The 12,879-nt window shown below is 35.3% G+C and overlaps 1 protein-coding gene across 1 annotated transcript in view; it reads left to right on the top strand.

Annotated features, from left to right (window-relative positions):
- Positions 1-10,642, top strand: part of PPP2R5E (protein phosphatase 2, regulatory subunit B', epsilon isoform) — a 30,426-nt gene extending 19,784 nt beyond the window's left edge. Inside the window, exons 6-12 of the mRNA XM_010011552.1 lie at positions 633-741; positions 1,713-1,766; positions 1,869-1,919; positions 2,762-2,881; positions 4,018-4,145; positions 6,550-6,651; positions 9,262-10,642. Of these exons, the coding sequence (XP_010009854.1) occupies positions 633-741; positions 1,713-1,766; positions 1,869-1,919; positions 2,762-2,881; positions 4,018-4,145; positions 6,550-6,651; positions 9,262-9,361 (664 nt within the window). The 3' untranslated portion in view covers positions 9,362-10,642. The remainder of the gene's footprint in view (positions 1-632; positions 742-1,712; positions 1,767-1,868; positions 1,920-2,761; positions 2,882-4,017; positions 4,146-6,549; positions 6,652-9,261) is intronic.
- The last annotated feature ends 2,237 nt before the right edge of the window (positions 10,643-12,879 follow it).

The following is a 12,879-nucleotide window of genomic DNA, read 5'->3' on the forward strand; positions in this document are numbered from 1 at the left end:
TCTTTATTTGTTACCTATCTCAAACTTCCCTTCTGGATGCATCAGAACCGTGTCAGATTTGGAAAAAGTATTGCTATAAGCCCTGATTCTGAAAACAGATGTGCGCATATGTTCGTCTTTATGCCCATGTGCAAATCTCTGTCATGTCTTTGCCAAGAATGTGTAACTGGATGCAAGTTAGAGCCAAAAGTGTTGGATTGACTTTCTGTATGTGCGTGTTAAATTTTGCGCACTTCATCCTTACATGCTGTAGAAATAATTACATTATTTTGAGCACACTAACAGTGTGAATATTTTAAGTAAATCTAATTTTCTAAATTAATTGCTCCAGAACATCTTGCTTACACGGATTTACAGACCACATAGGCAAGGTCTTACCTGTTTGGCAACAAGTTTGTGCAGCTGTTTGTATGATTATTCCTAAGTCAGAGCTGAATTGCTGCCTAGATATGTACTGCACTGCTAATATAAAGCAGGATGCAAGTCAGCACCTGTTTACAAATGGCATGAGCCTGCTATTTGTAAACAGATGCTGACTGCTAAATTATTTTAATCTAGAAAGTGCTTGTTCAGACTTCAAGAATGTTTCCTGTGATGATAACACTAACAAATATTTCTCTTCTAATTTCCAGTATTATCAATGGGTTTGCTTTACCTCTTAAGGCAGAGCATAAACAGTTTCTGGTGAAGGTTCTGATCCCTTTACATACTGTCAGGAGTTTATCACTCTTCCATGCACAGGTAGAAATTAATAAAAATATTTTCTGCTCACTTGGGTGATACAGGATGATACTTTTTTTAAGGTTGCTTTGAAAATGTAATTGCTTAATACATAAAAGCTGGGGGGAAGTTTTGAAATGTAGAAAAAGTGCGATAGATTTTTTTTTCACCCATTTCATTTAATGTGCTTTGTATAATAAATATTTTGCTTCTGATTAGATAATTGAAAGTATAACAAAAATTGTTAATATTTTGGGGATTTTGTTTAGTAAACTCTCTTTACATTTCTCTCTGATACTTTCTCATTCTCACAAGTTTGCTTTTCCCATTCCCTCTCCCAAGAGGATATTTGGGTTTCCTTAGTTTTGTGCTGTCAAGGCTCTTCTTCATCCTGGCAACTTTCTGAATACCAATACCCACATTTTTGCATCATCTTTAACATTCTCCCTCACAGATTTCTTAATACTGTATTTATGCTCTCATGTATCTTTTTATACATTCAGCTTTCATGACGTAGTTTAGTTTTTCCTCTGATAAGTGATACCTGTTGCCTTTTTCTCTGATTTTCAGGTAGTACTGTTCTAAATGTTATTCCAGTTTTTACCTGTCTCAGCTTATCTTGCCAAGAGTTTTCATGATTTTGCTGATGTATAAAATGTGTAAAAAGACACAGTTTCAGAGAGTAACAGAAGTTTCAAAACATTGGTTGTATGACTGTATTTAGAATTCCAAGGTGCTCTGATTGTTATTGTGTATGCTACTTTGTTACCCTAATTTATTTTTTTTGTAATATGTTCTCTTGTTTCTTATGAACTGATCTTTGGGTGGATTTGCACAGTGCAAACTATACGTCTCAGTTTAAAATTGGGTGCAATTTGAGAAAGCTGTGTAGCATCTTGTCTTGAGTCTCTCTTTTAAAAATAATTGTTTCTTTGTGGTTTCTTTATAGAAATGTTCTAACTTCATTTTCTTAAATCTTTACTGCTTCACAGCTGGCGTATTGCATAGTACAGTTTCTGGAGAAAGACCCTTCACTCACGGAACCAGTAAATATTTCTTTCATAATTTTTTTTTTTTTTTTGCATCATAAATGGCTTACCCTGTTGAAAGAAAAATAAAAAATGTAACTTTTTTCCCCTCTAATTTAGGTCATTAGAGGTTTAATGAAATTCTGGCCAAAAACCTGCAGTCAGAAAGAGGTAAGTGATACTCTAGTGTTCACAAAACACAACTATTATTTTGTTTTACAATATAACAGGCAGGCAGATATTTCCAGGTAGATAGCACATGCTGTGGTGGATCCTGGTGTTAATTCTTGTAGGTGATTTTCCATACTTGAATTCTGGGGGTTTTTTTGGACAGTTTTAACTCTGAAAGGTTTGATATTCATGGGTTCTATTCACAAAACAAACACTGGTTCTTCTGCAGACAATTTCTTTTTGTTTCAGAAGGAGAAAATGAAGTTGAGGATAGATTGGTAAATTCTGTTAGATTTGGAATTGTTTGTATGTGAGGATAATATTTTTCCAGGGAGGATTAAAGATATTTTGTTGTCTAGCATTTACTTACTAAGCATGTAAAAGGTGCACTTAGACCTTTGTATTTTTGCTTCAAATCCTTGATGCAAATCTGAGTTTCCCTAATGAGATACTGTGGCACAGTGAAACCATTATTTTGAACATTGCTTCCAAAAATGAAGTGAAATTAAGAGACTCTCCTTGCTTAACAAAGTTAAAGTCTTGACCAAATTCTTTGACTGTATTCGGCTAGGTTTTCAGCATGGATATACTGGTGCAATTCTGAATTTTGTTGTAAAGGACTGCTTTAAATACAGCGTTTGCACACGTTAGTCCTCAGTCTTTTAGGAGACTCAATCTAGAAGCTGCTAAACGTGGAGCTGATCGTGGTTTTTGAGGGAGGGTCTTGCTGAGCTAGCGTGGCTTGCATTTCTCCCAAAAAGTAGGATTTGAAAGTTGTCAGCATTTTGCTGATCAAGATGATTCAGAGGTTTTATATTCAGTTCTTCCTTCCTTGTCTTTAGGTCATGTTCCTTGGAGAGCTGGAGGAAATCTTGGATGTAATTGAACCATCACAATTTGTCAAAATCCAGGAACCCTTGTTTAAACAAATTGCCAAGTGTGTTTCTAGCCCTCATTTTCAGGTCAGTCCTAGAGGTTATTGTTTGTATAGGAATGTATTGTCTCAGTTTCAAACATAACACTGCTCCAAATGTATATATAATTTCATTTTACATGGTTTTAAATACTTGTCTTCTGGATTTCTATGGAAGAGGGTATGTTGCAGTGGAAGTTTAGTTCTGAGCTCCATGAGTAACTTGTTAGATGTATCTGGGGTTACAGTACAGACCTTGCTGTTCTGAGCCACATAAGGCCTTAAACTGTATCCAAGCAGACTTCGAGCCCTTCTGGCTGTAGGTGATGTGTACTCACCATATGGCCTTGGGTCTGATGGACCATGTAGGATGTATTTGCTCCTTTTTTAATGCAGTATTGTGCACCATTCTTGTTTTCCTACTTATCTCCTTCTGTAAGGAGGCATCTGGTTAGAGGTGATAGAACCCATAGCCCATTCATGTTGCCTAACAGAAAGGAGGGGAATGAATAGGGTTTAAATTGAATCATATGTGAAGAGGAGGTAGGATATATGGCCTGTAGTGTCTTCATATTAAGCTAGGTGACCTGTCATGGCTCAGAGGCAGCTGTGTCTGTTTTCATCTCTTCCTGGGACTACCTTTGTTTTTAGCATAATTTAGATCAGTGTTTTCCCTCGTAACAGAACCCTTCCCCCCCGGCCCAGCTTCTCCCCAAAGTGATTATTATCATTGGTACCTTCCCCACATTTAAGATATCTCCTCCCTTGTTCAGCCCAGCTACTGGGCCTTTTCCTTCTCATTCCCGTGGTATCCCAGCACAGCTCTCTTCCTTCTGACTGCAGTCACAGGATTGAGGGAGAGGGGCGATGTGAAGTCAGTCTGCTCTCCCTTCCCCTCCACAGCTGTAGCATTAATGCACTGTCTGCACCTGGTCTTCAGTGAGTAACAGCATATCACTCAGGGGAAAGAGATAGTGGATGCTGTGGGATTTGAATTATAGGATAAAAACTTAATTCCATTAATGCATGTTATGCTACTGATTAAAGTAGAGTTTTAATTCCAAAGTTAATGATTCCTGTTAAAAACATCTTCACAAAATTTCTCTGTGATTTATTTTTCCTTGAGAAAATTGCGAAATTATAGCTGTATGAATTCCTGTTAATATTTATTCCTTTGACTTGAAGGTGGCCGAAAGAGCACTGTATTATTGGAATAATGAATACATCATGAGTTTGATAGAGGAGAATTCAAATGTTATACTTCCCATAATGTTTTCCAGCCTTTATAGGATTTCTAAAGAACACTGGAATCCGTAAGTTTTTTGCCATTACACTTTATCTTACCATTTGACATGCCATTGATAAACTTGGGGAATGTCTGCTGAAGAACATCAGAGAGATCCGGATTCAAAGCTGGCATAAACAGGTGCCATTCTGTTAATGCCAGGATAAATTAGTCTATACTTGAGTTTCTCTCAAAATGTTTTTTAATTATCTGGTATATGTACAAAAATCAGTACCTTGTAAGATAAAAATAGACTTTGTCACAAGTTGGAAAAAGCAATCAGATGTTACGTTGTTATTGAAGAAGTGTTGCTCATCACGCATTTCACCTACACAGTTTTTTATAAACTGGTTAACATCTTAAACCTGATTGTAAATTGTCTAGAAGAATGTTGCTTGGCATTAATAAAGCTTTGTGGCTGTATCATGGATGATACTGATACCTCCGGTAGACCTCTGGTACTGGCATTTTTCTAAACATCTTATGAAGCATATAGACATCAGCATATTCAGCATATAGACAAGCCATATAGGCTGGGTTCATTTTTTCTAAATTGATTTAAACACAGGTGGTCCCTATTACACACAGTAATAGAGCAGTTGCTTCATATTGAGATCCTGTTAATTTGGCATTTTTTTTTTAACTGAATGACCCAGTATAAAGTGTTTTAATGAAAAATACTATTACGCTTGGATGCCATCTGTTCTATAGTTGAAAAGTTTTTTGAAGCCATAATGGTTTACCATTTAATAAACCCAGTATTTTTAATGAGCTGTGCTATCTTCAAGTCCCAGTTGCTTTAAGACCTTGCTGTAAAGTGTTTGTAAAGTATTTCATCTTTTCAAGAATAAGTCTTTTTGTTCTGTACATAGCCAAACGCTCAAGTTTGTCAGAATGAATGATGAATCTAGTGCTACTGGAAAGCTTTAAATAATGCTGGTCACAAAAAGACACTTTTCATGGCATTACTGAATTACCAGTCTCCAGCCTGCGTGTACTCCTGCCCAACCATTTATACTGTGCACTGGGATGCTTCTGGTAATGAGAATATTCCAGTTATCCCAGTTTGCAGAATTTTCATACCTGCAGGAATTTTGTGCCTTTGACACACAAGTCAGGTTAAGATACATGTAAAATAAAGAAGGTATTTAAAGAACTTCTGTATTTGTAAGATCATTTCTAAATGTAGGTAACAAAAAAGTTTATTGAAGGAAGTGAATGATAGACATGGGTGCAAGGGAAATGGCACAGAATTTGCCTGCCGTATAGGTTAGTCCCAAAGGTTCCTGGTACCTGTAATGGTGATTCACTGTCTTCTAAGCTCTTTCTTAAGCAGACCCGTGTCTGAATATAACCACCATAGTAGTGGATCAGGAACTATAATCTCTTGACTGATAATCTATGCTAAATTCTTCAAGATGGTTTTAGCTTTGTTTCTTTCCCTTCTCCCTTTTCAGTTGCTTTGTTGTTTCTTTATCTTCAACTCTGCCAAAAAGAACTTTTGACCCCTAAATAATCAGATGATTGGCAGATCCATCTTACTTTCCAAAGTCTAGCATATTTTAGGTTAGTTATCCAGTCAAACAGTATAAAAGCGTAAAATGTATCTACCTTTTTAGAACCTTTGTGGGACAGAATGCCTTTGAAGCCTTTGTGAAATTATGATTACACATCATTTCTTCTTGTATGAACAGATCATGCCTGTTATGTTTTATGCAATTAAGCAACTTGAATTCAAATAAGCAGTGGTGTACTGGCTCTTGGGTAAGGTCAGTAACAGCAATATGTAAGTAGGCAGAGGTTATCTAGAGAAAGATATATAGATATATATATTTTATATATATATGAAAAAGATCATTTATATATATGTATTTATATATAAACACACAGTTTTACACAGGTACTGCAAGGATCTGTGGGGTTTCTTTTAAAGACTTTTTTGCAGTATCGAAGTCAAAATGAATATGAAATGTCTGAGTACAAGGAAATCACGCTTGAAATACAGCTTTATTTTGCATAGAGGCACTGAATGTTCAGCTTCATAGAAAAATCATAAGGAAATATGAATCACTCCCATTTCATGTTTAAATTCTATTCTTTCTGCCAGCATTGATGATTTGAATCCCTGGAGATGAATTCAGAATTGAAAAAAAAAAAGAGTCTGTAGTTATATGTAATAGCTTTCTGTTGTTACCTTTTACCTTAGAGTTTTGGGTTGCTCCATTTAAATAGTCAGTAGAGACAAGAAAGCTGATTCTCACCTTTAAATATGTTAATCAAAAGTAGTTTCACTGAAATCAAAGAATTTACATTATCGTACTTACAAGAGCAGAATTGGTTGTGGCAATGCTGGTAAGAGAAGACACCTTTATTTCACATTTGATTTCATCTGAAACTAATAGACTCCTTTTTTCTTTCTTAATGTTTCATAGGGCTATTGTGGCTTTAGTCTACAATGTGTTGAAGGCATTCATGGAAATGAACAGCACCATGTTTGATGAGCTGACAGCCACTTACAAGTCAGATCGTCAGCGGTAACTTTTTAAAGCTTTTTTTCAGCTGTGCATAAGGGCTGCTCTCTAGTTTTTCCCTTACGCTCAGGTGCAATTGCATAATCTCATACATAATAGACACAGTGCCTCATTTTTCCCCTTGCATGCTCTTCAGCCTTCTCCTTGGAAGATGCAAGATAATATCATACGCAGGTTATTCTTTATCCCTTATGAAATACAGTATCCATTGCATTGCTTGGGAATTACATTCCTCATGGAATTCCTTTTGACTCCACATTCCAAAAGACTTAAGTATATCAAGATCTTCAATAGTAAAAGAAAAACAAGGGTTTAAAGCTAACACTTTGCTTAAAGACTTTAAAAAAAGTTACACTGAGGTTTGGAGACATGAGGGGAACACCCTAAGATTTGATTTTCCAAACTATAGTCCATAGGCTAGATACAGTCTTAAAGAAAAAAGGTGTCTCTCAACCGTTTCATTTCTTATTCATGGGTCTTGCTATATCTGAGTCTTCTACCATGCAGGATCCATTAGATACACCAATCATACATACATTAGTTCTACCCTGGTAAAATGCTTTTTGTCTTTTCTCCTGTTTTCCTTAATCTTAATTTTCCAATTAAAGAGCAGCATCTTTTTTCAAAAGTTTCAGCTTATCCAAAGTGTCAGGTGAAAAAAAAGAGGAAACTTCAGGAACTCTGAACAGTTTGCAACTTTATTTAAGTCATACTTTTTTATGACTCAGGGTTCTCCAAGCAAAGCAAAGGGTACTGTATGCCATCTAAACTTGTTAGTTAGCATTGTCTCTAAAGTCTTGGGAGGATGTGTTTTTTGAATTGTGTGACCAGAGTCACAGTGTCCTTTTGTTCTGCTTCGTTTTTGTAAAATACAAAGTTTTATGCACACACAAATCTACACTTAACAGGTTAGTTCATTAATACATTATTTTAATTTTAGAGACTTGGATATGTAGTTGAGCTAAGATGCCAGATCAATTCCAGATAGTTATGGATAAATAAGGCTCAGTCTGTTAGTGCAGTTGAGACAATGCTGTGTGGTTTTCTAGCAGAAAAGGCAGAGAATCTTAGGACTGGTCATCTAATCCACCCATTCACTGAGGGAACTCAGTGACTTAAATCAATTTGAGATTTCACTTTGCTCCTTAAGATGAGGAACTCTGCCCTCAACAGGTCCAGACACTTACCAGTATGACCCATGTCTGGATAATGAGTGAGGCTTACTGTCTGAACTGCACAAAGAAGTTTCCTTGCACCTGCTGATGCTGTAGTTCCTATCAAGGCTGATGCTAACTATTTAATAATTTTTATTTGCTACTTAGCATTTTAAAACATGTAAAGCCTTAATGTTTACAGAAAATCTTCAGCATCTTAATAGAACTGAATTTCAAAAGGGTAACTTTGGTACCACTTAAAGCTTGAGGAGAAATATGTTAGATATTAATGACTTTGATAGGTCAAATAGGTAAGTTAAATAAGGTGATCGTCCTCTAACAGTCTTTTAGGTAAACAGGCATATGATTAGAAGATAAATATTGGTAAGTAGTCTGAAAATATCAGGCTATTTCACTTATTCTTATATTTAATTTGAAATACTTTTTAGTGACTGTGGACTTGTTTGTTTGTTTTTCTTTTACCCTTTAACATTCTTCAGGATTTAGCTGAAAGTTGATTACATTTTTATATGTTTAAAATAAACTTGGGATATTAAAATTTCAGATAAATGAGCCAGATATTGGCGTTTTGGCTGAATTAAGGTGTGTAGGAATGTTTCTAATCCACTGAAATTTTTTTTCAAAAATTCTTTAATGTGACTGTCAGAGAATCTGTCTGTAATTGTTAAGATTTCCATTTCACCTGAACCTACAAGGTGATGTAGTAGAAATTGAAAGAATTTTGTACCTTGCAGTATCAAGGAGATTTATTCAAAGTAGGCCATGGCAGAGACAGGAAGTTCAGAAAGTAAATAATGCAGGTGAAGTAAATGTTAGGTTAGTTGTTAAAGTCTGTTGTTAAAGCAAACGCTACATAGATCTTGTGGGAATTTGTAAGGAAAGAGAGTAAATTACTGGAAGGCCACATCTTGTAGCTTGAACTTTTCCTTGGCTGCTACCTAAGTGATAAGAAAGCCACCAGTCAATGTAAGTTAGAACAGTGATTCTAAAAGAATAAGGAAATACTTGTTCTAGAAAGTGGCTGCTATTTATAAGATTAAAAAATACCTTTCTTAAAGGTATCTTGAAAATAACTAAATGCAAGCCAGTCCTGAAATGTTAATTTTTATAATCATGATATCTTTGTTCCATAATATATCAAATATTTTAAAAATACTCCATAATAAAAGCCCATTTTTTTTCTTCTGCATTGCAAACTAGTGTCAGCACATACTGTCACTTCCGTCAGCTTATGTTTTATGTTCTTTTTGTACTGCTTTGTTCAGTGATATTTATGTAGGTAACAATATTTTTTAAAAAATTAAATACGTGTTAGGAAAATTGCAGTTGTGTTCAACAAAATTAGTGCTGCTAATTGGTGTCAGCTATATATGTATTTAACATAAATATTCTACAGTATTCTATCCTGCTAACTTTTTTTTTTTATTTCATCTGTCAGTGAGAAGAAGAAAGAGAAAGAACGTGAAGAACTGTGGAAAAAACTGGAGGATTTGGAATTAAAGAGAGGTCTTAGACGTGATGGAATAATTCCAACTTAACAAAAAAAAACAAAACAGCATTATTAACCTGTGGAGTCACACATTTATGTAGTAGAAGATGGAGCAACAGTTTTCTGTATTGTGCAACTTTACAGTAGATTTCACATTTGTTTCATTATTACAACAGCACTGTATATACCTGTCTCTAAGTAAAGGAAAAAAATAAGGACTTTAATCCAAAGTTTGGACAGCAGATGGACTTCTCAGAACTTTGCAAACATAGTCATTGTTTTAACCCTTCTTTAAAACCAGTCTTCAAAGATCTGTTGATGAAAATTGCGATGTCAAATTCCATTGTCAGGACCTGTTCCTTATTTATCGTTAGCAGAGAGTATAATACAACTTTCAAATGTGAACAATCTTAAAATTTAGCTTGTCTTTCTGCTAAACTGTTAAGTGTATTTATAGTAAAAGAGAAAAAAGACTGTCATTTCCTTATGAGTTTGTGTAACATCCTCCTTCTCTGGATAACTTTACTGTAATTTGACTTTTTTTTTCCTTTTGCACATCTTCATAAGTTGAATGTCCATTCAGATCAGGGCCATGAAAAACATAGGTCCTGAATAAAAGTTTTGTTTACTGGTGTGAGCATTTTTTTTAGTACCAGGCTGTCTCTGGTGCTTCCTTAATTTGAACATTAGGAGTTAAAAAAACAAGTAGGTGATAAACATAGTAGGCAAGGGAGCTTTGGATTTGTGCACCGATTTATTGCAGATCCAAATTAGTGTCCACAATCCTTTAAAAACGGTCAGTGGTAACACCCTGGACTTCAGTACCTAACCAGTATTAGTGATGTGGCATTGGACACGCATACCGGAATTGTTTTAGAAATACTAATTGCTAAATTATTACAGTATGTTTTTATTGGACCATTTTGAAAGAATAAAGACAAATGCTAAACAGCGTGAGCATGAAATTAGTCTCCAGTGGTCATGGATCTAATTGGAAATTGAGTTGAGATAGCAGTTTGGACTGTTTGGAGTTGTTGCCTTACTTTTTAATATGTATTTATAAAGTGTTCCAGCAAAAGAGGATGTAGCCTCTAAGAAACATACTATAGTGTTTTTGTGGTTCTAGTACTATTATTCATCACAGTACCAGCCCTATGGTCTTAGCTGGAAAGGATTCTGGGTAATATACTTCTGCATTCTCATCTGGATGCTCATTCCTAACTACTGTATTTGTTACCAAAAGTGGTTCTACAAATGCTACTGAAAAAAATTCTGGAAATCCTAATGTTCTGAGTATTAATAATAAAGTTTAAAATGCTTTTATATCAAAGGTGCATTGTGACCAAATTGTTTAAAACGAAAGAAAAAAAATACAAAAACAAAAAAGAGGGCTGTATTATAAGTATACATTATTGGCTATCTGCTTTGTATTTGAAAGTGGAATCTTACATCTTTGGTAGGTAAACTGCTGATAAGACTTATGTACAGTATATATTTAGCTAATGCAGTTGCATTATTATATACCGAAAGGTATGTGTTTCAGGATTTTTCTCCAGGATGCTTTTGAACTGTTATAGACATATGACAACAGTGAATTGATAATCCTAAACCATCAATCCAGCAGTATTTACAGTATAAAACTGAATCGGTGTTCATGAGTCTTTGTGATAGTTGCAAACATGAATTTATGACCTGTTGCCATTGATAGAAATACAGTATAAATACAAGCTTGTATATTTTTCTTCCTGCCATTTAAATATACAGTAGGATTTGCAGTTTTCTTGTTTTCAGGCACAGAAAAGAGGTAAAAAAGAATTCCCTCCTAGACTACTGACTGTTTCAGGATTATCAGGTCACGGTTTGTATTCCTGGGTCTGCGCACACAAATGTTGTAAGCTCAACAATTTTGTAAAAACTTGACACTGTTAATTCTGGAAAAAAAAATTGGAACTAGTCATATGCAACACCAAACACAACATGGTTTAGTGGGATTAATACAAGCTTCTTTTAAGAACATTGACTGGGACGCAATGTAAATTAGGCAGTTACTGTCATAGTTGAAACATTTTATTTTAAAGTGCTGAAGCAAAGGTGCAAGCTGAAATACTGAAGATTAAATAAATTTATAACAAATCGTGTCCCTTAGCCCATTGATTTTGGCAGTCTTTTATTTCTGTTACCAAAAAATACTTGCTAGTGTGATTTCTGTGTGAAATGATCATGCTTTACGAGAAGGGTGGACCCAAACTCATGCTCAAAGACTAATGTTCAGTTGTGAAAAACTGAGATAGAAAGGAGGAAAAAAGATTAATGTTTTCCACCTGGTGGAGTAGAACACAACAATATGAAATCAGAAAAAGCACCTTGTCCTGTACTTAGAGTTTAGGTGAGTGTTGTTCGTTCATAACTATTTTTGGTTTTGACATGACATTCTGGTATTGATCATACGAAACTGAAGAAAACCTGATGGGTTGCAATATTTTGTTACCTCTAATGTTACCTCTGATGTGGGGATGGTGGGAAGTATCTAAAGTTTATAGATGATTTATCACTTCCAAGAAGGGATGTTTCTTTAAAGTGAATGAGACGATGTGATATTAGTCACTTGACTCTAGAAGGCTGATACGACACTAGGTTGCACTGTACGATGTACATGAAGAAGCACTTGCCACAATGATACGACCACACCCCCGGGATCCACTGTTTGCCGCAATCCAAATGCGATGTCCTGCCAGTCTGCAATACTCCCATTGTTATCAGTTGGAGTTGTAGGCAAAGAAGGCAGCAATGTATGGGCCCAAGTGTGATCAGTGTGTCTATTTAATTATGCTTTCGTTTGCTTCTTGAGTTCCAGAAACTACCTTTATTTGTGTAAATGTTTTTATTAACTGCTCATACAGCGGTGGTCACTCGTGTCCTGCACCATATTGGTTTCAGGAGAAAGGATTGAACACTCTCTGGTAAAAGGAAAGAGCTGCATTTTCAATGCTAGGGCATTGCATCAGGTCATGGGGATATGCCAACTGTAAAAGTAAAGTTTCTCTCATGTACTTTAAATTGAGCACACATTGCTTTCTTCATGTTGCAAATCTCTCTTACTGTTTTTATTTCCTTGCTTTTGAGTGTTTTTTTGTCTCTTCCAAAGGTTGGAATGCTTTAAATAAAAGTATTCTAATGCCATTGGAGTGTTCACTAGAAGGGTTACAGTAAATTTAATCTTGGTTTCATTAGCATAAATAAAAGAATTTAATTTATTTTTTTATTTCCTCCTATATGTGGAAAAATTTAGGGTGTTAGAGCCAAGAACTGCTTTAGTAGAGAACGATAGCAGCTGTACTTACATTGTAAGTGCATTAAGTACAGCCTCAGGCTCTCTCAATCTATGGAAAGGAGAATGCATTAGGAGTTTTAAAAACTTAATTGGTTTTGAAGAGGGAGAAAGACAAGATTCTCTCCCCCTCAAGTAAAACTGAAATAATTTGTTTTATTTTTCTCTTGGAAAACAAAGATGGCCTATTCTCTTAACCATGTTACAATACCCTCCCACAGCAGTTGCCCTAAAACAAG

Source organism: Nestor notabilis, unplaced genomic scaffold, assembly GCF_000696875.1.
Source record: "Nestor notabilis isolate BGI_N333 unplaced genomic scaffold, ASM69687v1 scaffold5963, whole genome shotgun sequence".
NCBI classification, from domain to species: Eukaryota; Metazoa; Chordata; class Aves; order Psittaciformes; family Psittacidae; genus Nestor; species Nestor notabilis.